Below are 23,406 nucleotides of genomic sequence, written 5' to 3'. Positions count from 1 at the left end.
ACTTTTGAGCTACTCTTCACTTGAGTTTTATTAAAAGATTTGAAATTTCTAAAGCATTTTCAAGGAAAAAAATCCTGGCAAGTTCTCACTCCCCCTCAGAGCAAGCACCAGAAGTAGTTTTGTTTTAAAAAACACTGAAATCCAGGTGCAGGGAGGGTAATGCAACAGCTACTGACCATTTCCACCTACTGAAAAAAAAAAAAAAAAAGGGCACAAAAATAATCTCTCTTGCAGGTTTCTGAGTCAGTTTTGTTTCTTCACATTCAAACCTGTGGATGCTTGGATGGGTGGGAGGGAGGTTTTTTTAAATCACTGGCTGTTGTCCATGGAAGAACTCAGGTTTAGAGGGATATCCCCTTGGACACCCCCAGAGGACATGTAGGAAGCTATATTTTCAGAAGGAACATAAAGTGATGAATTTTCAGGCAAGCTGATGAGGTCGTTCCCAAAGATGGACTGACGGTCGAGGAGGAACTGCTGGGCACTTTCAAGGATGACATCTTTCCCTAGGAACAGACAGCAGAAAATTCAGCTTCTGGAAGGCAGGTTGCCTAGTTTTACATGTGTAGAACTGAAAGTGACAAATCCCAACTGCAGCAGAGATTGAGGAGCCTCCCTCCAGCAAAATGGCTTGGAAACACCTGAGTAGCACTTGGACTGACTCAAAAGCCCAATAAAATCAAGGGGTGTCTCTGCAGGTCATCAGGTGGGTTCTGCCTGAAAGCTGAGATGCCTCATAAGTGAAAAAGGGATGACTGAATGTTGGAGACACTGAGACAAGGATGAGAGCAGCTGCTCTTCTCCTTCACTCAAGATGTGTCTTTCTCCCTCTTTGGAGAGAGGCTTTGCAAACAGGGGATGCTCAAGAACTCTCTTCAGTGTACCTGGGCTTTTAATGCCTTTGAGGTGCTCAAAGGCATTAAAAAGAGGCTGAAGCTGGAATGACAAACAATGAATCAAAACGGGGGCAGGTTCAGGTGGCTAAAGCACCAAACTGGGGCTCACAAGAGCTTCTCTTTCAGGTCTGTCCCAGCTGAACACACATGAACATACATCACAATTCCAGCACTCCTGGATTCATACCTAAGGTCAATAACACACTTTATCAGAGTCAGCAAGTGGGCCAGCTGGACTGTTCCCTTGAGGTCTGCTAAAAGGTCTGCAGAAAGGGACACACAGCCTGTGCCTCTGGCTGCCAGCAGATACTGGGGCACCTCATCTGCAGCAGGAACCAGAGGAACCCCAAGACTGTACCAGCTCTTCCCACCCCTACCCACTGAGATCATGAGATCACCACATTGCTCTGAGGTGGCAATGAGCAGGCAGAGAAAACAGTGAAAACACTGACAGTCATGATGGGGACCCACTGCAAAACCAGTTCAATTCCATTTACACCTCAGTTTATCCCCCACCCTTTTCCCACAGCTCAAGAACTGGCTTAGCAGCTGCTGTGGGAACACTGCTGACTGACAATCATCAAAGCAAAATGACAGATGTGGTTTGCTCCCTCAAATGGCAAACTGTCAATGCTGGACATCCTCTCTGCCTGCCTGAGCTGCATCCTACTGCCAGGTCCACAGAGCTGCTGCTGCTCCTACCTGGGCAGGTGCTGTTGAATGGTGGGTTGAACACCTTTGGGGGCAGCTCAGCTGCACTCTTCTCCAGATCCACTGTGAGTCGCTGCATCTTGATGCAAAAATATAAACTACAATGTACAATTATACAAAGACAGGGGAGCTTGTTAGAACTAGGCCATGTCTGAGCACCAGTGCTTCACCCCACTGCACACCACCCCCAGGAGCACCAGCCATCCTCCCTGCCCAGCCTCTCCTGCCAGCCTCGCTGCCCTTCTCACTAGAACAGCCACACCATGTGCTCAGGGGCAGATCTGCCCAAGGGCTGTGGGAGGTGCAATCCCCTCTTCAGCATTGGCTACTGTGGTGGGAAGCTCATGTCACATCAGGGGCCAGGCTGCTGTCACTGTGGCTGCCACACAAAGCAAACCCCCAGTCCTCTGCAGTCAGTAACAAAGAAGAAAGAGATTTTCTTTCCATTTTCCAATGCCTGTCTTTAAAGTGAAACTGGTTTTTGCTTACACAGTGCTCTGGGCACAGAGCTCTTGCCTGTATTGCTTCCACACTTCTCCATGCTCATGACTTTCTGTAGGACAAGCAAGAGCCCCTGGGAAATTTCGTGGGCTCAAGGACTGAACTATTGAACACTGCAGCCTCCTTTCCTGGCCTTTTCTTGCAATTCTTTTAAAAAGGTTATAGCCCTTGCTTCCAAGACTCGCTAATTAATATTAACTATTTCTTAGACACTCTTCTTCCTAACACTCAGGAAGTGGAATTACCTAGTAAATTCAAAATTATTAAAACCTAAAAAGGATGTTGATTCCATGAAGAAGGCCTAGAGACCTTTTACACTTCATTAGAGTAAATAACACTCTACTTGAGCATCTGCAGAGATATCTGGCAGAACTATCCAAGCCTTCATCCAACTTGGTTGTCAGCAAGGGCTCTGAAAATTCACTCTCTGTCACACAGGAAAAGGAACCCAGCCATGCAATACACTTCCAACCTTAATCCTTCTGTGAGTCCACACTTTACTTCACTGTTTATTAAACCTGTTCTTTCCACACTGCAAAATGTCTATGTAAGTATCAATTCCAAAGAAATACTGCCAAACAATTTCTCCTTGTTTGTTCATGTACAGTCATGCAGGAATCTCTGCTGTAATTGCATGGTATTTTACTGCTCCTGAAACATCCAGGAATGGCTGCACTTTGTAAAGGTCTATCTTATAAAGAGCTCTGGCACAAAAACATTTCATAAATCTATGGTATTACTAGGATGTGACATTCTCACTAAGAGAAAGTTTAGAGCAGCCAATTGCAATTAAAGCCTCCAGGACACCAACAGTCAGTCAGAGCTTGTCTCCAGACAAAGCCTGGCTGAGTGGGAAAAACAGGTCAGGAGTATAATACAACACTGCCTTGGTATCCCCAGGAGATGCCTACGTGCTGTGCTTCAGCTCACTCTCCCCTCTGGTTATGAAATACCTTCCTCAGTTATGCACAAGCTCTGCTCCATAGTTCCATTATTACTTAGGCAAGGAGATCCAGGGCAAGGTGCCCTGCAGTGGGCAGGGGCTTTGGAACAGGGTGAACATTGAGGTCATTCCACCTGGGCCATTCTGGGGTTCTCTGATTGCTGTTTTCAGCTCAGAAACACAAAGCTCTTACCGGGGGCAGACTGGCTTCCATCTCAGTCAAATTCCACTCACTCAGAGATAGATTGGGATTAAAGACCTGTTGGGACAAAAATCCAGTTATGGCTGTGAAAGGTTGGAGATTCTCATGCCCTCGCCTGCCTGCTGGAGGGTGCAGCCCTGCACTAACTGGAGCTGCAGACAAAGGCTCCTGTGCTCATTTGTGGCACAATTGGGGGCACTTGGGGCTGACCCACAGGCAGGGCACAGACACCCCCTGCTACTGTCCTGTCACTAACCAGGGCAGCTGCACACACAAATCAAAGCCCTTTCCTGCAGCTCTGGAGTCCTAGGACACTCCCAGATTGATATGACTTTTGAAAGCATTCCAGAATTTATTAGCAGAGGGCAGGTTACTGTTGCATCAGGGCTTTGGTGGCAATTTCTTGACAAGTCTGAGCAATTTGGGAAAAGGATCTGTTGATCTGAGGCCAATTTTATGATTCATTCTCACTCTTGTGACAGTTGCACAGAGAGAGAAGTGTATCAGTAACAGGAAAACACTTCCTAATGAGAAACAAGAAACAGAAACCAACAGTCAGTGATAGAGCAGGCCATTAGTAAAGCTCTCTGTAAAGTCAGAATCAACCACAGGCACTTGGGAACTGCCTGAAGAGAATAGGATTGATTTTTTTAAAATGACTTTTCACTGTTTATCCGTGCAAGCTTACAACGTGCCTTTATCTGAAGCACCTCCTCAAGGGGCCATATATTTGACATAGAGATTTTTTTCTTAGATACAGTTATTTGATTATTGGCAAAAAACTTTCATATACTAGCTATATGTACAACAGAGAAATAAAAAAATCTTCCTATTTCTGCATGTCTGCTTAAGAAAAAGCCACCATCCATTTCTAAAGAAAGGTGATCTAAGAACTGAGACTGAAAATAGCTCAGCAGAGAGAGGATTTTACATTGGCTACACTTCCCAGAATATGAGGAAGAGGGGAAGGTAGAAAAAGCTAAACAAAATCTAGGAATATCTAAGATGTAGAATATGCAGAAAATAAATTAACCCCTACAAAGTAATTACCAAACTAGCTAGAGAGTCATATTAAACCTATTTTTTTACATAAATGTGTCAGGTCTCATGCTCTTTTCTTTATCAAATTCAGTGTTTTGTGCCCCTAAAGTTCAAATATGCATATTAAAAAAAAAAAAAAAGCAGGGGCACAATTTAAAGCTGAAATTTTATGAGCAGGTCAAAACAGAGCTGTGACTCCACAGGCTACACGTGGCAGACAAAATGCCACATGAGAACAAGCAGCATGACCTGAATCACAGCCCAAAGGAACCTCTGTGAGCTTCACAGCTCTTTTGATGCAGCCTTCCCAGCAACACTCACATCCAAGAGGCTGGCAGGCTCCAGGCTGAACTGCTGGCTCCTCAGCAGCAGCTGCAGCCCCTCCAGGCTCCAGTCAGTGCCCTCCAAAGGGTCTGAAATATCTGTTCTGAGAAAACACAAGGGGAAACATTGCCACAAAGGAAACTTGCAGAGATCCCTACAGAAAGCAGGACTGAGCAGCCTTCCAAAAGGATGCTCCTGTTTAAATCTCATTTTGAAAACCAAGAGCCCACTGTCAGCCTGGGTTTATGCAATAAAACTTGGTTTAATCCCAGAGTACAACTCAGCAAAGCACACAGGGGACTGGGCAGATGGTAAAACAAATGAGACAATCCTTCTCCTGGGTGACACGTGGTTTGGGGATGGATAGTCTGTGCACATCTCCTCAACACTGGGAAAATTAAAGCTTTCCTTAGAACAAATCCTTTTAGAAATGCACTTGAAACCAGAACAGGCTGCATCGCCATTCTCCTTGCTCCAAGATGCCTGAATTACTGTTAACTAATGCTTTTTAAAGGAGTGACTTTTAGCTGGAGGCATTTACCCTGCAGGCTGCATTTACTAGAGACATTCAGCTAAATGAGCAACAGTGAGGCCCTGCTGTGATTAAACCCCCCAAAAGCTATAAAAATTTTATTTTAAAATCAGGTCTTTAAAAAAGGGATTATTTTTCTTCTAGTAATATGTTTTTAAGCATCCAGTGGGTTCAGAGGGAGGACTTTGATTCTCTGTAAGGACTTAAAGGAAAATGGAAGCTTTTCTGATAACGCTATTGAGTGTTTTGGGTTGCCCTCCCTGACAGTCCTCCTTACATTGCTATCAAGAATGAACTACAGTTAAGTTCCACATCATGCTCCCAGCTGCACCATGCTTTCCTTCTCCTGGGCCCTCCCCCACGACACGAGTGCTGTTGGGATTTCAGTCTCAGAGCACAGCCCCAGAAGTGGCTCACTGGGATCACCCTGGGGCTGAGCCTGATGTCACAGTGCCAGTGCCCTGGGCAGGGCTGTAGCACAGTCCAGTACAGGCCTGCAGACAGACACAGATGCTGGTCTGGGCTCCAGCTGACACTTGGGCACTCCATGCAAAAAGCCTCTTCCTGCTCCCACAGCTCTGAAGCACATCCTCTGACAGCTCTTCCTCTGCTGGGTCCTTCAAGCAGGTGATCCACATGCCCTCTACCTCTGTGAACTGTCCCCTGGCATTCAGGGCTCCTCTAGCAGGTGCCACAGCTCCAGGATGGAGCTCATCAGGCTGCACGTGGCTGCTGGCAGTCACCCTCCCTCCCCACCCTGGGATGGGAGCAGAGGGCCACGAGCAGGCAGGGCCACAGCTCTCCCTGGTAGCCTCACCTGTCCAGCAGGGCCCTCCTGCCTCTCCTCTCAGGTGCCTGGGAGGCCCCTGGTGGGGCTGCAGCACAGCTGCCTTTGCCCTCCAGGACAGACTGCACCATGGCCACGGGCAGCACCGGGGGCTCGGCGCAGGCGCGGCAGCCGGGCAGGGGCACCTCGGGCTCCGCGCTGCCTTTCACCCCAGGGCTCACGGGCTCCTCCTTGATCAGCATGAGGCACTTCTCCCTGCAGCAGAGACAAGGCACAGACCACACACAGCTGCTCTGCAAAGGCCCCGTGCTCCTGGAAGGGCAGGAGCACAAGGCCTTGCTTCCGCTTCCCATCAAACTGCTGCAGAAGGCCTTTCCATTTCCTCAGATGAGCAGAAGAAGCCAGCAGCCTCTCTTTTCAGCCAGCTCCAGAAACATGCTCATGTATTGCTGGAATGCAGCTGGAATATCTGCAGTCATTTCATCAGTCACAGCTATTATGAATTTGCCTCACTCAATTGTTTTACAAATATAGAAAATAAATTTCTATGGACTGATCATTTCTTGAGCGAGTGTTAGGGACAGAGATTCCCCTGAGAAAGAGAAGTCTCCACCCTAGAGATAAGAATGGGATCAGTAAGACCATCCCAAGCAGGAGTTAGGATTGGATCAGCAAGCACTCTAGAGGTCCCAATGACTCAGGTCAGGATCTTGTGGCCCTGCAGGACTTGAACAGAAGCTGTTGAGATCTGCTAGTCATAGTCAGATGTTTTACTTGGTTGGAGGCAGAGGTTTGCCTTTTCCAATGGGAGAGGCACCTCACGTTATTTCCAGATGGACAAATGACAATGAAATTTTGTTTAGAAGCATTTTGTGTGTAAAAAACTACTCTGCATTACTTGTAGGAGACTGTAGAGCTCCCTGTGAACCTGCACAGCTGGAGCCAAAGTGACAAAGGCACGGAGATAACAGGGATGGTATGTGACACTACCGAGCTTTCCTCAACATTCCTTTCAGATCATCTCATCTCGTGGGGCCTAAATTCCCACCAGAAGCACAGCTGATTTAGGAGGTACCACACCTGAAGTGACTTGGGCCATGGCTGGCTCAGATGCTAAAGCTGAGCAGACACAGAACAGATCAGAAGCCACCAGATGGCACTCAGTAATTAGTAGAAATAAGCAACTTAACTTGAAGGTTATAGAAAAGATTTTCTGCTTTAGAAATGGCTTCCAGGTTTTGGTTTTTTTAAAATCTGAAGCTCTTTACATGCTTCTAGTTAATTTTATGGCTATGGTTTCAATTATGCAATAGATTTACAGGCAATTTCTAGAGTATAACTAGAAATTATACTGCCTTGCCTCTATGCCTGAGAAACTGTTTCCATGATTCATCTGTCTACTTACTTTCCACTGACATAGCTTTAGCAATTCTGCTGCTAGCCCTAAATACACTGCATGTCTGTGGCAGGAAGAGATAAGCATTAAAATACCTCTGCATTCAGTTCTTAAGTTACTGGGGCCTTTTCACAGAAAAGTTGTCAAACATCGGAAGTTGTTGTGATGCAACCTTTCTGTTCTCATTAGCTGTTAGATGTACAATTTGATTGCTTCTTCCCTGCCAAAGCCAAAAGGAAACCCTCCTTTCTCTCTCTCAACAAACCCAACAAGTGTTAGCATCTCATTATTTGATTAAGTCTGAGACAGTCCCTGTCTTGGGACTTGGGACTAAAGAAACATGGAATATTTCTTGCAGAGGGGAGTGGAAGTTTGCAGCATGAAACTCAGGACTTTGTTTTGAAAGTTATGTTGTTATTACCCCCCTCTAATTCTGAAAATCTGACCCACTTTGCAAACTGGAAAAAAGCATTCCATCCCATATCTCTATAGAGATTTGTGAATCAGACAGAAACTTTGGTAGAATTACAGCCACAAAAAACTCTTGAGAAGAGTTGCATAAGCATGTTTATACCCAGCTCTCCCTATTTTTAATCACAAACATGTTTACCTGTCATTTTCAGGAGGGGATTGCATATTCATGATGTTGGATGGTGATGCTTCAGTAACATCAGATATGATGGGTCCTCCAGCGACTGCAGGGCTGTTTAAGCAAGAGGCAGGCTCTGTCGAGGGCTAAGAGGAAAGCAAAGTCATATAGATTTATCCTTCTGACCCCAAAACAGATCCAAGGCCCTGTCTGAGATGGTTAGGGTTTATTCACTGTGACTTTGAGTCCCCCTGTATGGAAACCAAGAAAGCTTTTACCTACTATGCAACATTATAATTTCCTCTCACTTTTCCTCCAACCGCACAGAGGTACAGGTGTGAAATAAACCCTGTGAAGTGTCAGCAACCAAGAGGTTTAACCATGTCTGACATTTTGCCTAGACTGCTCAGCTTCCTCTGGAGGAAAAGATCCAACACAGCCCAACAGGGCTGTATGAGCCTCTCATGCTAGCTCACGTACTTTAACTGCATGACAGATGTATCTGGTGTCTGCTCTGATTATGGTGGGGATCCCTCAGAGGCTACAAAAATTTCACTTTTAGAACTCACTTCTTCCTCTCTTCCCCCAGGGTGAACCAGGCTGGGGTAACAACATGGAGAGTTCAGTGTGCAGAGTCTGCCTTTCCCCACAAAGTCCATGGCCTCCCTCATGAAGGCATCCATAGAACCGGGGAACTGAAGGAGTTTTAAATGTCACTCAGCATAGCAAACCCCATTTCTTCTTCAGTGCCAAACTCTTGCCAAATGACTTACTCCATAATCTCTGTAACTGCTTCAAGCATTGCCCCCCAGCCAAAGCCATCCCAAGGCCCAGAGGCAGAACCCACCGACTGGATGAAATAGGGCTCGTGGAGGGGCTCTGGGGACAAATGCCGGCTGAACTTGGACACGGGTGGAGCTGAGATCCCGTTGTCAAGCATCAGAGGACTGTGGAGAGAAACAGTTTAGTCTTCCAGCATGGCTCCTGGCTGCTCATACACAAAACATCCCTGAGCCAAGAGCTTTTCTCCCATGTACCCTGGTTTTCCTCAGCTGTAAGAGTCTTTCTTGCCCAGTGTTATGGGCAAGGAAGGCTAACAGCAGTTTTGGAGGAGGTCACCACCAGAAAAGAGCATCACCCAAACAGAGAGGGGAAGGATGCAGACCTGCCCAAACCTACCCAGAGCCCCCAGGCAGCACTCTGCTCTGCACCAAGTAGCTCTAGGCTGCACACCATCCTTTCCTGCAGCCATTTAGAAGAGGCAGGAAAACACAACTGTGAAAGATAAAACACTAAGGATGCAGATATAGACACAAGAGCTGAGGTTTCTGGAAGACAGACCTTTGTGTTTCCAAGGAAGCAGGAACTCAAATTACCTCGCAAATAGCAGCTGGTTGACTGAAGTGTAATCCCCCATCATAAGGGGTCAATACAATTGCTGTGCAGGTAGTTCTGTGCTCTTCTGCCCTTTTCAGCACAGTTTCTCACTAATTATTTGCCTTTTTACAAAACAAGCACCGGTCTAAGACATTTCTTGTGCTGCAAAGCTTTTACAGGGTGGACACAGCTCTGACCGTGAAAATTAGAGATCAGATCTGGCATTTCATTTCTCTGCTTGCCCACTCTACTGGAGGAAAATTTCCCCAGTCATGAACCTAAGCAGCTGCTATTCTCCCCTTGAGCCTTGTCTTTGCTATCTGCAGTGTTTAGCTCTTCCAAGAGGCTCGGCAGAGGGGGTAAGCAGAGATGCACATATCCTGCTGGCTTGTATAGATTATGGGCGCCTTCATTCAATCCTGTGTTGCCTTTACAATCCTCACAAGAGGAGTCAGTCAACAACAAGGACACTGACTTAATGGAATTGACTCCTTTGAGCTGCTTGTGGGAGGTCTGGCTCCTTTCTCTTCAGCATGGAGAAGTTGCTAAGTTGTCAAAGGCCACAAGGTAATAAAGGTAGGAACTGGAGGCAGTCCCTGTCCTCAGCAAATTCCACTCAATAGTCTCTTCCCCTTCTTTAAATCACAAGCACCACCGGGCAAGAAAAGCATAGCTGCTCTCCTGAAAGGCACTAAGCTTCCTAATTCAAGTCATTCTATTCACTTGCCTTTAAAAGCCTATCTAAAGATGCCCCTCAGTTAAATTTTTCCCCACTTTCCTCTTTGTAAGGCCTGCAGGTTAACACCACCAAGCCAGTATTGGATACACACCACATTCAGTGACTGTGGGTCGAACTGAAGGTGTCTGTGGGCTGCCTGCTCCTACTGCTGCCAAGTGGCAAAACTGGAACTGCAGGAGCAGCAGTGGGGTCCTGCCCTTTGGCCTCCCTCTAGTTAGCACTCCCGTGTCCCACTGTGCGCTGTGTTCCCCAGATAAAGGTCACGAGCTGACACGGTGCTTCTCTAGAGAGCAGTGAATGGGGCCTGTCAGCAGGTCTGACTCTGCACTTCAGCCCATTCAGTCGCCATCACCATGGAGCCTGGTCCGGTGACCGCCCGCCTGGGCGAGCTGAGCTTGTGCTTTTACTGAGGGGGCAGCATTATGCACCCGTGAGCGTGTGCACCACACATGGGGACTTACAGCTTCCTCTTTATCCCACTGCTGCTGGGGCTTGATTGGAGCTGGCCAAACAGAAACTGAATCAGCTGTCAGGAGAGATCAAAATCCGGTGTTAATCAGCAGAGTGATTCAGCACTCCCTGCTCTCGCAGCCATTCTTGTCTCATACATTCCTCCCTCCCAACAGCACCCAACGCTGGGAGCAGCCATAGAGTATAGGAGCCAAACTGCATGAGATATTGGAGCCTCAAACAGAAATGAGCTGTCCAAGAACTCAAAACAGCCTGCCTGGCTTTCAAGGGACACAGCCAGGTGCTGCTTGGTGCAAAGGTTCCTGGGTGCATGTGCTCAGCTCTTTCTCTCTTCACTTTGTGCATGAAAAACTTCAGCTGGTCCTAACAGACTTGTGAAGTGCACATGCAAGCATTCCTAGGCTTGGAGTTAGACCTGGATCCATTAAAGTTTTCAGAGACATTTAGAAGAGGTGCTGTAAAGTCTGGCAAAGACTTTGCAAGTGAAAGAGGCAACTCCCTATGGAGAGCGTGGATGGAGGTCTGAGCTCTTCCAGTTGAGTTTTTCAGTTCTGTGAATGTCAGTGTTGATATAACAGGATACTAAAAAGGAAGCAGAGTAGCTTTGGAGAGGAATCACTTAGCAACATATTCCCAGGTCAGCTTGAACTTAATGCTCTGCTTTGACCTCCAAACAAAGAGAGCATTATTATTATATATCACAGCTGGCTCTTACTCATTGCTCATTATAACAAAATAGAGTTGTATAAAAGCCTCTACAATGAAGCATGTGGCTGGTCCAGCCCCAGAGCTGGAGGAAGGCTTGATAGCCTCATGCATTTCTGTCCAGTCCTATGACTCCATGATGCCACGTGAGGGTCAGAACGTGGGGACTGGGATGTGTGATGTGCTCAGTCATGTCAGCACCATCCAGGAACCACTGGAGAGGCCTTTTCTATACTGGTCATGCTAGATTTTAAGAGAGATGGTTCTGCAGCCTAAAAGATTGTACAGTAATTCCTCAATACCAGTAATGCCAGAAAATGTAGCAGTTGCTGTAACATTCCCCCGGTGGGGAAATGGGTGGCCAATTCTGCCACCTGCAGCTTCCCACTGGTGCTGGCAGCAGTGTGGTTCCTCTTGTGAACAAATGGAAGAGGAAGATTTGGGAAGCCCAAAGGCATTGGTACAACCAGAACACAGCCAATACAGGGCAATTAGTGACAGCTGTGATCTCCTGCCCAGGATTTCAACAGAAAAGCGATTTCTAACATCAAAGAAAGGACTGACACAGAAATTAAAATCTTCTGCTTAAGGGCACAGTCAGTGCTTTGTTAATGACCTGTTTGTATAGGACACATAAAAGCATCACATAACTTAAAAGAAAAGGAAAATAATTACACTGTGATATCACAGTGTGGAAATTATGGGACAAAAAGAAAAAATCAGAGGAGGACACAGACCAGACAGCACAAGCAAGTTTGGAGTTTATATGGTAACTACCTTGTTGATGACTTTCTGTTGCTGTGAGTGGTTCTGCCGCAGAGAAACAACTTCCCGCCAAAGAACTTCATTTTGTCTGAAAGTGAAACAGACATTTTCCATGAGCACAGGAACACCAACAGCCCATGGTGCTGCCATGATGCACAATAGATTCAACTGTGCAAAGTCTGTCTCACTTCCGGACCCTTGCAGTGTTTGGCTCTTTTCAGTGTCCCAAACAAGCTCACACAATTGCCTTCCTTTTACTTCCTTGATCTCAGAAGAGCTATAGATCAAAGAATGGAGGAAAAACAAATAAAGAGAAGACAACTTTTATAGGGGAAAGTAACAGGAGGACACAGGTTTTTGTGGAACATTTGGGCCAAAGTCAGAATTTCAGCAAGGCCTGATTTGTGACTGGGAGTTATTTGGATCACCCACACTGTCCTTCCATGGGAGCCAAAAAAGCCCAACCTCTCCACAACTGCACCAGTGCTCCCAAAGACAAGACCACGAACAGAGACCCTGTGTATTCTACCTGCTTAAAACTCATACAGTGGTGGTTCAAATGCATGTTTGGTAGTGACTGGAGCAGACAAAAAGATGCTCCTGCATCTCAGAGCCTTGAACTAGGAGAACTGTAATGATGTTATTAGTGGGAGCCACTGATTTAACCCAGCACAGACCTGTGTCCAGCTTGCATAAAGAAAATGTATTTTCTGTCTGTAAATGAAGCAGCACAGAGGGGAGCTTACAGGCTTCCTCTAACAGCCAGCCCCACTAGATGGGTTGGAGAGAGGCAGAGTTTATTTACTGTGCTGCCTCCAAGTCTGGATGCCAGCCAAGTCCATGCTGCTAAAGGTTTTGCCAGCAAATTTATCTCCAGAGTATATGGATGTACCTAAACTGTCAAGCCAGCAAAACCTATCATACAGGTGAAACTGATAAATCCTTTTGCTTTTTAGTCTTTCTAGTGTGGATGGATGCTAGAACTGGGAAGGTAAGGTCCAGAGATCTGAAGAGCACAGTAGAACAGCTTGTACAGCAAGAATCTCTGCAGTGAGCTTTCTGTACTGGTCCTGACAGGATTTTCAGCAAAGCAGCATTCCTTAGTCTGACAGCTTGCACTGGAGTTATGTCCTAATTGCTCTTCACCAGTGTAAATTTCTTAACATGGATTCAGCTTGGGATTTCTCCTCTGTCTTAGTTTATAAAAATCATATTCTTTTCATCAGTTGAATGCAATTTTGCCAGATGGAGGGAAGGAGCAAGCAAATCAAAAGGGACAATAAATTAAAATCAATGCCAAATCACTAATACTGGAACTCCTTAAAAATTAAATCAAATGCAAGCCCAGAAACTCATTGCTGCTGTATCTGGATTTCACAGTGCAAACTCATGGATGTGCTAAGTGTGGGAATCATTAAAAATTGATGCAGGATAAAAATATGTATCCATTGCATGCAAGGTGCTGGTCTGGAATGAAGTTTCCCAGTATGCAGTGTTACTCTTAAGGCCCACAATGACAGTGTCATCTGGTGGTGTATGAATATCAGTTCTCATTATAAAAGAAAGGCTTTGGGTCAATTTGATTATTCAAATGCTTTTTAAACAAAGCTCTCTGTAAATATTAAAGTTCTGGAGGCAAATAAAAACCTCTCCAAGTACATGATTTATAAAACCATATCCACTTCCTAATCTTTTAGTGACCATGTCTGTGTCAGAAAATCCCAGAGTCTCACACAGCTGGAGGCAGCCACATGCAGGAAGCATTGCATCAGCTTGGTTTGCTCTTATCCAACAATTCTGGCCATGTCAGATGACACAGTCTCAGGGAGATGAGTCCATGGACTAAATTATACACAAGTTCTTATGTTTTATTTATAATATACAATATTTTTTAGGCCAGTCATAAATTTTGGAGGTGGATGATGGCAGAAAGGTAATTTCTTAATAGCTGGAGTGGACTCCACCACATTTCTGCCAAGGACTCTTGTATGTGTGAGAGTGACATCTTTATCACCCTTCCCATCTGGAGGCAACAGTTATCTAAGTCCCCAGGTTACGCACATATTTCCTGTCTGACCTTCTCTGTGCTTTCCTCATCTGTGAAGGGAAAACAAACGAGACAGAGAGGCTGAGCATTAATTCATATTTTGTAGATCAGATGTGCATAGAAATCCTACATCTTGCTGTCTCAACAGATCTCTGGTCAGTCCCTGATCCACACGCTCCCTGGGGAGGGAAGTGTGCAAGGCTCCTCCTTTCAACCATTCCCCACTCCAGAGAAGCAAATGCCCATAGGAAGCAGCCTGAGTAGGATTCAACTCACTGCTTCATGTCCTGCACTTGACACTCCATGTTCTCCTGCTGACTTCTCAGAATCTGTACCTCGTATAGCAACCTGCTGAGGTCCTCCTGGCGCATCTTGGTCTCCTCGCTTTTCACTACTGACACCTGAGGAGAAAGAAATCAAAGGTGGGTTTTACCTGTGCAAGAAGGGCCATGGACAGAGAGAGTCATTGTGGTGGCTCAGGTGCAGGACTGTCAGCAGCTGAAAGAGCAGGACAGGCCACATGCCAAAGAGTCTGAACTACCCTAGGGGTACTATTGCAAGGGCCAGACAGAGCAGCGAGCAGGACAAATCTATTCATACAGAGGGTCTGCTGGCAGAATCACATCCCCTGTCAGAGTTGATTACAAATCAGCTTGGGAGAAAACAAAAGTATTTTGAGTGTCAGGGAGGAATTGATCTGGATTGATTTAATCTTTCTACTTTAACTGCAGAGATACCAAATCAAGCCTCATGTTTTACAGGGATGAGTCTGATGAAATGCTTTAAATTGACATGAAAACTACACTGGGATTTCCAAAAGGCTTTTGCTCAAGTCCCTTTTCAGAAGTTGCTATGCTAATTCAGTGAGAGAACAACATTTTGGGGATATTAATAATAGGTTAAAAGACAGAAAACAGAGGGCAGGAGTAGGATGTTTCTTGTATAAAAAAAAGAGGTGGCTGTTGAGGACCCTGAAGGACTTATGCCATATTTCTCCAGAAAAGTAGTAACAATTGAAAGGCAGAGGGGTGGGAAGCAAGCCTGGCCCTGCAGCACTACACAAACATCTTGTGATAGAGAGCAACAGAGCAGAAAAACACAGACAAAACTCTGATGCAAGCCAAGCCCTGCAAACTCTGATGCAAACCCAGCCCAGGTGCACATGTGTGTGGGGAGGATGGCAACAAGACCGGGGTGATGCTGGAGTTATACCGAGCAGGATCTGGCAGGTGCCTGTTCCCCTGTCCCACACAGTGCCCTCACCTTCCTCTTGATGTGCTCCAGGAGGTGCTCATGGCCCTGCAGGAAGCAGAGGTGCTGGAACTCAGTGTCGTCCCTCTCAGGCTTGACCAGCCCCCCCTGCTCGATGTTCACCACCTTCCTGAAGCCATCTGCACAGAGAGGACACAGCTGATGGGCAACAGGACCCAGCACTCCCTCCACCTCCCACCCTCATCACTCTTGAGGACATTTCTGATCACCCTCCACACTTTTTGAGCTGCCAGTGCTTACCCCTGGACATGCTTTTGGGCCATAACCACCAGAAACCCAGGTCAAGGGAGAGCCCTGTGCATCCCACTGGCCACCCCTGCTGCAGCCTGTGCCATAAAAGCCTTTGCATCACAAGCACATTGGTCTGCCAGGAGTTGAAATGCCAGCTCTTAGGGAATTCCAATTTGCAAACCACAGGGATTCAGGGGAAGGATTTTCAAAGGCACAGATGATCACCAGGTGCCACTTTTGGAAAAAAGAGTCACATGCACATTTGGAAATCTGCTTTGAGTACTTCTCTGAAGTCCTTAAAAGTTTCAAAGCTGTATTTAAGGACTGGCCTAAAATTTACAAAATTGACTAAGGAACTTAATTATTCATTAAAAAATTCCAAGAACTATCAGAACAATCATATTGTTGAAGGGGCTGAAAATTACACCAAATTTAAATTACACCTCCTTTAAGGGGAAAAAATGTCTGATCAGTAAGGCAAGGTTTGCAGGGAGAAGAACTGTTTGTTATTAGTTCAGTGATATGGGTGGTGAAAGGGACAAGCTCAGGGCACAGGACCCACAAGAGCAGCACATTCTGGGGGAGGTATTACAGTTAGTGGCTGCATAAACTCTATATAGAATAAAATGGAAAATGAATAATAATAGGTCATCAAATCAATGCAAGAGAAGCAGAACACCTGGTAGGTGAAAGTTCTTAGCCCACATCCTGAAATGTAATGTAAAAGAAATTCCATGCTAGAATTTAAGGTAAACACAAGGAGATCACTACTCTGGGATCTGAGAAGCAGATCCTCTTTGGGAAAATCAGTAATGCCACAACAGGTCATATACAAGAGACCCCAAACTTTCCTCTGCACAGTTCTCTCCCATGCCTCCTGTCCCCCATATCTGTGGGGCCCACATGTCTGGGCCCTGGCAGCTGCACTCACACATGTTCAGCTGCCGGACGAAGCTGGCCATGTTGTTGTGCTTGAAATACTTGGGCAGCACCTCCTTGGCAAAGCGGCCTTGGTCGAACACATGGAAGCTGGTGCCATTCTGCAAAGGAGACAAGGACAAAGGCAAAGTCAGGGGAGCATCCCCGACCGCAAGACGTCCAGGAGGAGCCCTACAGCAGGGGAAGTCTTGTTCTCTGAACTGCCACCTTGAAGCTAAGAAGAGTGACAACAGCCCTCAAAGACAGATGTGCTCCTTTCAGTTCTGGTACAGTCAGGCCTCTGTGGCTGCAGGTTTGATCCTTTTCTTCTTTTTGTCACTGCTTAGTTGAGAGTCTTGGATGTGAGAAGAAACCACTGACTTTTGTGCCCAAATAGCTGGTAGGTAGTCTGGGATCATCCCCTCTTGCATGGACTTCACAGAAAGACTCAAGTCTTAAGAAAGCCCTGAAAGTGGGATTGCCATTATAACCCCTGCCATTATAACCTCCTTGTTCAGATCTAACCCCAAGCCATCTGCTCCAGAGAACAGAAGCCCTGGAGGGAGCACTGCCTGGAGCCATGGCACAAGAAACACAGCAAGGCAAGAACCAAATCTTCTCTGGAGACACCACGCTTGCCCAGAAGCAATAGATCAAGGAAGAAAAAGGAAAGCAATTGTGTGAGCTTGTTTGGGACACTGAAAAGAGCCACACTTGCCCAGAAGCAAGCTCTACACACATTTTATTGATTATTTTTAATAGCAAACAGCCACAAGGGCAACCCACAAAATGTTGACAGTCACGCTTTGCAGTCCAAGCTAGCAACACACACGTTAATCAGATAAAGCTTCCATTTCTGGGGTTGCATTGCAATGATCCATGCCCACCAAACAAGGCAAACTGCCTGGGATTGCTGGCAGAGAAGATGCACTGCAGGCCATGTGCTGTCCCTGCCTGGCCTTCTACCTGCTGACAGCTACATCAGTGCAATGACATCAGCAGATATTAGGGACTTGCCTCAGCTGCAGCTGAATTTCAAGGGACAAGAGCTAAAGACACCAGAGCCTGCACCATGCTGGCAGGGAGGGGTCTGAGACCAGCCCACAGTCATCCTCCTGCTGTGTGGAGTGCTACTACCAGCAGACAGAGGTGTGTCAGCCTGGGGGGGCAGTCCACAGGGGCTGGTTTGTGACACAGGACAGTGTTGTGTAACAGCACTCAGGCTCTGTGTGCAGGAGGAGGGTACCAATGGTGTGAGCCCCACCTCACACCCATCAGGGGTCTGCAGCTGCAAGGGTGCTCTCAGGGAAGTGCGGAAATCTCTGAAACAGGGAGTGCAGTCAGGGCCATGAGATAGCTCCGTGACTAAAGAGGGGCTGGTGTGTGCCTGCAGCCTGCCCATGGCCACCAGAAGCCAGCCAGCTGGCAAACTACGCTGCATTTCCACCACCACATGCTGCCAGTTGCCTCTGAGCTCAGGCTCATTTGGCAGCTCTGACAATTAACACCCACTAACAAGGGACTTTGGCTCTGCTGCACCTCTTGCTCCTTGCTTACTGCTGCAAGCACTGGACATGACTGTGCCTCAACAGGGCTCTTTGACCATTTTGGGGGTCTTTCCTATAATTCCCTATCCCATGCAGCAGAAGCAAAGGCTGATCAAGCATCTATGAGATTCACTGACAACCTGCATGCTGGAATTATCCTGTCTTTGAGTTTGCAGACAGGATAGCAGGAACCACAGCCCTGGGGACCCAGCTGGTTTATTCTGCTTCCCTTGTGCTTCTGACCCCTTGCTCTGGGATACAGCTGTGTGTCCCAGGCTGGACCCCCTGATGGAAAATGAGAAGCACAAGAGTTTTGTATACCTCAACAAGTCCTTATGGCCTCTCATGAGAGGCCATTCCTTTGAATTCAGGGCCACAATGTTCTCAGAAGCTGGCACACTCAGAAAGGCTCCTACAGACACAAGAGACTTTGGGGTTACTGTGTGCTCACTGATGAACTCTGCATGTGTCAGTTTGTTCCCACACTGTAGCTGTGCTACACCACAGGAGCACAAACTCAGAAAAACTCTGGAAGTCTTCTCTGAGTTTGTAAAGTAAAGTAAAACTGACTCTGCAGCACAACAATTGTGGCAGATCTTATCTTTACTGCTTTTGACAGAACCACCAGGACAGACATGTTGTGCTCTGACAAGTGCTAGTACAGGAATTTGCCAGTTCTCCCTTACTGCACTTCCATTAAAAAAATTAATTGAATTACTTCTTGCCCAATCTACCACAGACACAGAGAGCAGACTTTTCCTTCCCACTTTACAGCAGACTCTAGTGTATATATAAACCATTACTGCATCTCCTCTCCATCTCTTCTTCATGCTAAGAAATAGTTGACAGCTCCTTATGGGTCCTATATTCTAGAAGTACTGATTACACCTAGAAATCTTAGGTATGCACACAATCTCTCAGCTCCAACATCACCAATGTATAGAAGCTGAAGAATATGTGAAACATGGATTCCTGCAACAAGGGGAAAATGAGACACCTAAAAGCCTTACCAAAACCTCCAAGGATGCAGTTGCAGCAATGTTAGTTTGCAGGTAAGCAAAGCACAGTGGTGGTCAGACAAAAATAACAGTGTTCTAAGTGTAACAGAGAGGGTGCTATTTACACAGGTTGGAAAATAATTTTTAGCTTTAAATCCTTATTTATAACTTGGTGATTCTCAGAGGTATGGCCATGTAATACCAGCATCAAACAACCATGGTCACAGATACCAATGCAGCTCCAATCTTGTGTCAGGTTTTGAATGAAAAATCTACTGGACACAAAGTATATATAAGAAAGGCTACTTTAGACTTTTATACCACCCCCCTTTAAATTTGCTTGTGTTATAGATTATTGATTTTGGATAACAAGTTTATGCACACAACTTATCTAATAACTCCCTGCTGAAAACAAATCATATTATTTGCAGCAAGTTGTAGGTCAAAAGCACAATGTGGTATCAAAGTGTTGTATAAAGAGGATAAATAATTTGATTTCTGTGATTGCACTTGGTATATTAATGCCTCTGTGACAAATAAGAAGACAAAGAAAAGCAATCTATCCCCATGAATCTGTACAGACAATAGGTACCCACATCACCATGATCATCACATAGACTCGGTGAAAAATCAAGTAAAGTTCTTTCAAAATTATTTAGGGTGATACTTTGAGATCTGTTTAAATTATAGGTTTGAGTCTGAGTACTGAGTGCTGTTTATCTGCTGCCTTCCACCTAGACATTTGTGAGAGGCTGCTAAGAAATACACGTGAGATAATACCAAACAGCAGTGAAACTTTTTAAGGGCTTTGCTCATTTCCTAGAAAGTGTTAGGGAGACGCAGATTCAAGCAAGGTGAAAAATATTTCTCTCAAAGCATGTGGAATTCTTAGAATTAGAACATTAGATACTTTTTAGGATGTTTCAAGTGAAATATGTAAATATTATTATTAAAACACCCACAAAACAGTTTCCCCTCTGAAATAGAAAAGCCACAATATTTCAGATTAATAATACCAAGTATATCCAGAAGTGCCTGTACTTGAATCCTGGTTTTTGCACTCTGCCAGGGACTGGGCAGCACCTGCCAAGCAGCGGGCAGCTCCTGTGCCATGCAGTTCTCCTGGGTTTTCCCTGTTGTTGCAGGCATCAGTGACACCCAGTACCTGTTGCACTTACAGAACTCCAGCAGATGAGATGATTAGTTTCAGGGTCTTCCACCAGCGTCCAGAGTTTTGTCAGGAAGGCTGGGACATTGCTGGAGTATCCATCCATCACCAGAGAGCTGGGTGAATCCTGCATAGCTTTGCAGTGTCCCAGCTAAACTGACCCCATCGCCCTGGGCGCGCCTGCTTCCCTGCACGCGCCTGCGTCCCACAGAGAATGAGCCACCCAATTTTATCCCAGGCCAGTGGAAAGTAGGCAGCCAGGGAGTCACATCAGCAGTGCTGCTCACACTCTTAAAAACTCAGCACAATGGGATGGCATCACCAGCCCCAGAGAACAATGCACAGAATGAAAATGCACCGCAGCCGATCTCGCAGAGCTGTGAATAAATCCGCAGCGTCATGCAAAGGGAACACGTGCTGCCCACCTTATGCTGGGAGGTGGGCAAGCCACCAGAGCAAACCCACCTGCCCAGAGTCTGGGGGACACCCAGGCACAGAAATCACAGGTTTCTGAAGACACCTGAGTTGTTAGTTTGGAATTTTCTTGTCCTAAACTTTGGCTGGCATAGACAAATCAGAGCTGGCCAGACGTAGGGCTGTACATCTTCAGCATGACTTTGAAAAGCCAAAACTGTAAGCAGGTTTAGCCGCTATGTTATTTGTCAACAGAAATTATTTAGCTCTTGCATGAGAAAAGAATATGTTTAAACCAGCTACACATAGAATCTATTAGACAACATGGTTTTATCATTAATATAAGAGCTTTAAATAGCTCTAAATACATGTGTGGCTTAATGTCAGGGTAATTTCAACTCAGAAACTGCTCTTTAAATAACATAATAAAACATAAAATCAACATTAAAATTTCCTGAGGTCCTCAGCAAAAACTTGCAAAGCTCAACATTCCTGCTAAAAAATGGAACAAACTTCTCACCTGATGCCTACAGAGTCCTTTAAGGCCAAACACAGAAAGAGTCAGGAGGTGAGAAGAGACAAGATAAGTAAGTGTCACAGTAAGGATAACAATACATTAATTTTTTCTTGCCATTTTCAAAGGGCAATTTAGAACAGTGTACTTAAGAATGTGGTATTTCCCCTAAAACCCAAATCATCATTAGGGACTGACAAAACCCAGCAAGTAATTCAAATTTGATACAAGCAGGTGCTAGTCATGCCAGGTAACATCATCTCACCCAGAAGGCACAAGGTCAGCAGTGCCACAGCAGAGTGGAGGAGATGTTTGACACGCACTGGAAACAAGGATCAGGTTATTCCTGCAAAGTGCTTGGACAGAGGACCCCACTCCTCTCACCTGACCTCTCTGAAGTGCCTAACAGAGCTGGAAGAACAGCTGCAGCTCCTTGTCTGCATACCTGGAAGATTCCGTGTCCACCTCAAAGATAATACAATATTCAGACAAGGATTTCTTCTGGGATGTAATGCCACAGTTCTGGCACTGGAGTTCTGGCACATTTTGCCAATTCAGTCAGGTTCAAACATGGGAAAACTTCCAAAACTACAATTAATTCTCAAGAGTCCCTGTTGAGAAAAATAAAGCAAGAACATCAAAAAAGGGTCAGAGACACACATTTGGATTTAACTAACAAATCAAACTGGACTACTGAGGAGGTTAAAAAAATCAAACTTGAAATTTCACCATATTTTGAATTTGAACTTAAAAAATTATGAAAATGTCTTGGTCAGTGGTTTTTTTTCAATCAATCCTAATAAGCTGACTGATACTTTTCAAGAATTAAAAATGTCAGATGAAAGCTTTTTTGGGAAAAAATGGTCTTTTTTCCTACAGTGAGGTTTTGCTACTCTGAGTAATAAAAATGCAAGGGAATTTTCTGGTACTGCTGCACTGGTATTCAAAAAGCTAAGACAGATTTCTCAAACTGTGGGGGGAAAACCTCTTTTCAAGCAGAAGCTCTGCACAGAAAACAGCCTCACATATCCATTTTTTTACTGATAGTGCAACAGAAGGCCTAGAGTAGAAACCAGCAGCTTAATGACAGTGGTCCTTGCCTGTGACAAGATGTTGCAGTTTGGAAAAAAAACCTTTTTCGACTTTGACTCCAGTTTGCAGAAACTGTACTTACAACGTCTGACACAATAAGGGAAAAGTGTTATTTTAATCAACCTTTCCTGTGAACTATAACACAGAAAAGGAAGTGCCTGGGAAGAAGGTTTAGAGCATCAGATCATTACCTAACTTTTCCATTTGCCTTCTTCAAAAATGTGTTGCACCTCTCTTCTAGATTTCTGCACAAACTAAACCATGACATGTTTTTTCAGGCCTCTCACAACCAAGCAAGAGATTTTTAAATGCAAGCATTCCCCTTCCCAGGCCAGCACTGGAGTGTGGGCCAAGTTTCACAATCTCACCCTGAATTTCACGGCATGCCCTCTCTGGGGCTGTGGAAGCCCCGGGTCCCACAGTCACAGCATTCCCTCAGCAGGGCAGTTTCATTGAAATGAAAACCTGTGCACCAAGAGAGCCTCAAAGAAGGGATGGAGTTGAAAACCATGAAGCAGGAACGGAGCAGCAACGCAAAAAGCACAAGGCAAGAGGAGACACGAGTGCCCGTTTTTCTAGAATGTGCTGCTTTGAAGCGTGACTCCTCACTGGGAGTGTGAGGTGGCAGCAGCACAGCAGCTCTGCTATCTTATCTGCCATCATATCAGTGACAACCCCTTTTCCACCCAGCCCAGCTACAGCAGCCAAGTGACACCGTCCTGCTTCCTTCCTGGGAACTCAGCATCTTTTGCCATCCTCTCTGACAATCACCTCGACAGCTCGGACATTGCTTTGAGCTGCTTTTAATGCTGTCTCTAACACACATCTGCCAAAGTGCTAAGGCAAAATGAGATCTCATGTGTTCAGCTCCTTTTGTTTTATGATTTCCTTAAAGCCTGTGGAGCCATTAAGAAAAGGATTGTGATTCTCATAGACAGAGCAGGCTTTTAGCCTTCTGACTGCTGCCAGCTCAGGGCAGCCTGTCCTATCCCAGCCCCAGCCACCCAGGCAGACCTGTCACTGAACTCTGACCCCCCAATTCTGTGCCAGCTGAGTCCCACTGAGCCACAGCCTCTCTCCTCACTGCCATCTTTACCTCCCAACTGGGAAACAACAAAATGAAACTCCAAGTGCTCATCAAGCACTTTGATTTCACCCCGTGGGATGCTCCCAGAAGGCACAAACTCAGCAAGGGTCAGCAGAGGAGAAACTTGGGGCTCAGCTCC

General features: G+C 45.8%; 1 protein-coding gene across 1 annotated transcript; it reads right to left on the bottom strand.

The window, feature by feature from the left end:
• Positions 1-309: 309 nt before the first annotated feature.
• On the bottom strand, positions 310-20,293 carry HSF4 (heat shock transcription factor 4; the record flags this gene model as incomplete). The annotated part of the gene is made up of 13 exons (XM_084215466.1): positions 310-506; positions 1,599-1,686; positions 3,245-3,310; positions 4,616-4,721; positions 5,968-6,192; positions 7,944-8,068; positions 8,770-8,869; positions 10,500-10,564; positions 11,992-12,067; positions 14,303-14,427; positions 15,290-15,417; positions 16,461-16,569; positions 20,171-20,293. The coding sequence occupies 13 exons, from the start codon at positions 20,291-20,293 to the stop codon at positions 310-312; spliced, it is 1,533 nt and encodes a 510-aa protein (XP_084071592.1).
• Positions 20,294-23,406: the final 3,113 nt, after the last annotated feature.

This window comes from Fringilla coelebs, assembly GCF_963513975.1.
Source record: "Fringilla coelebs genome assembly, chromosome: 14".
Lineage (NCBI taxonomy): Eukaryota > Metazoa > Chordata > Aves > Passeriformes > Fringillidae > Fringilla > Fringilla coelebs.
Note: the sequence above shows the minus strand (reverse complement) of the source record. Positions and strands in the feature narration are given on the sequence as shown.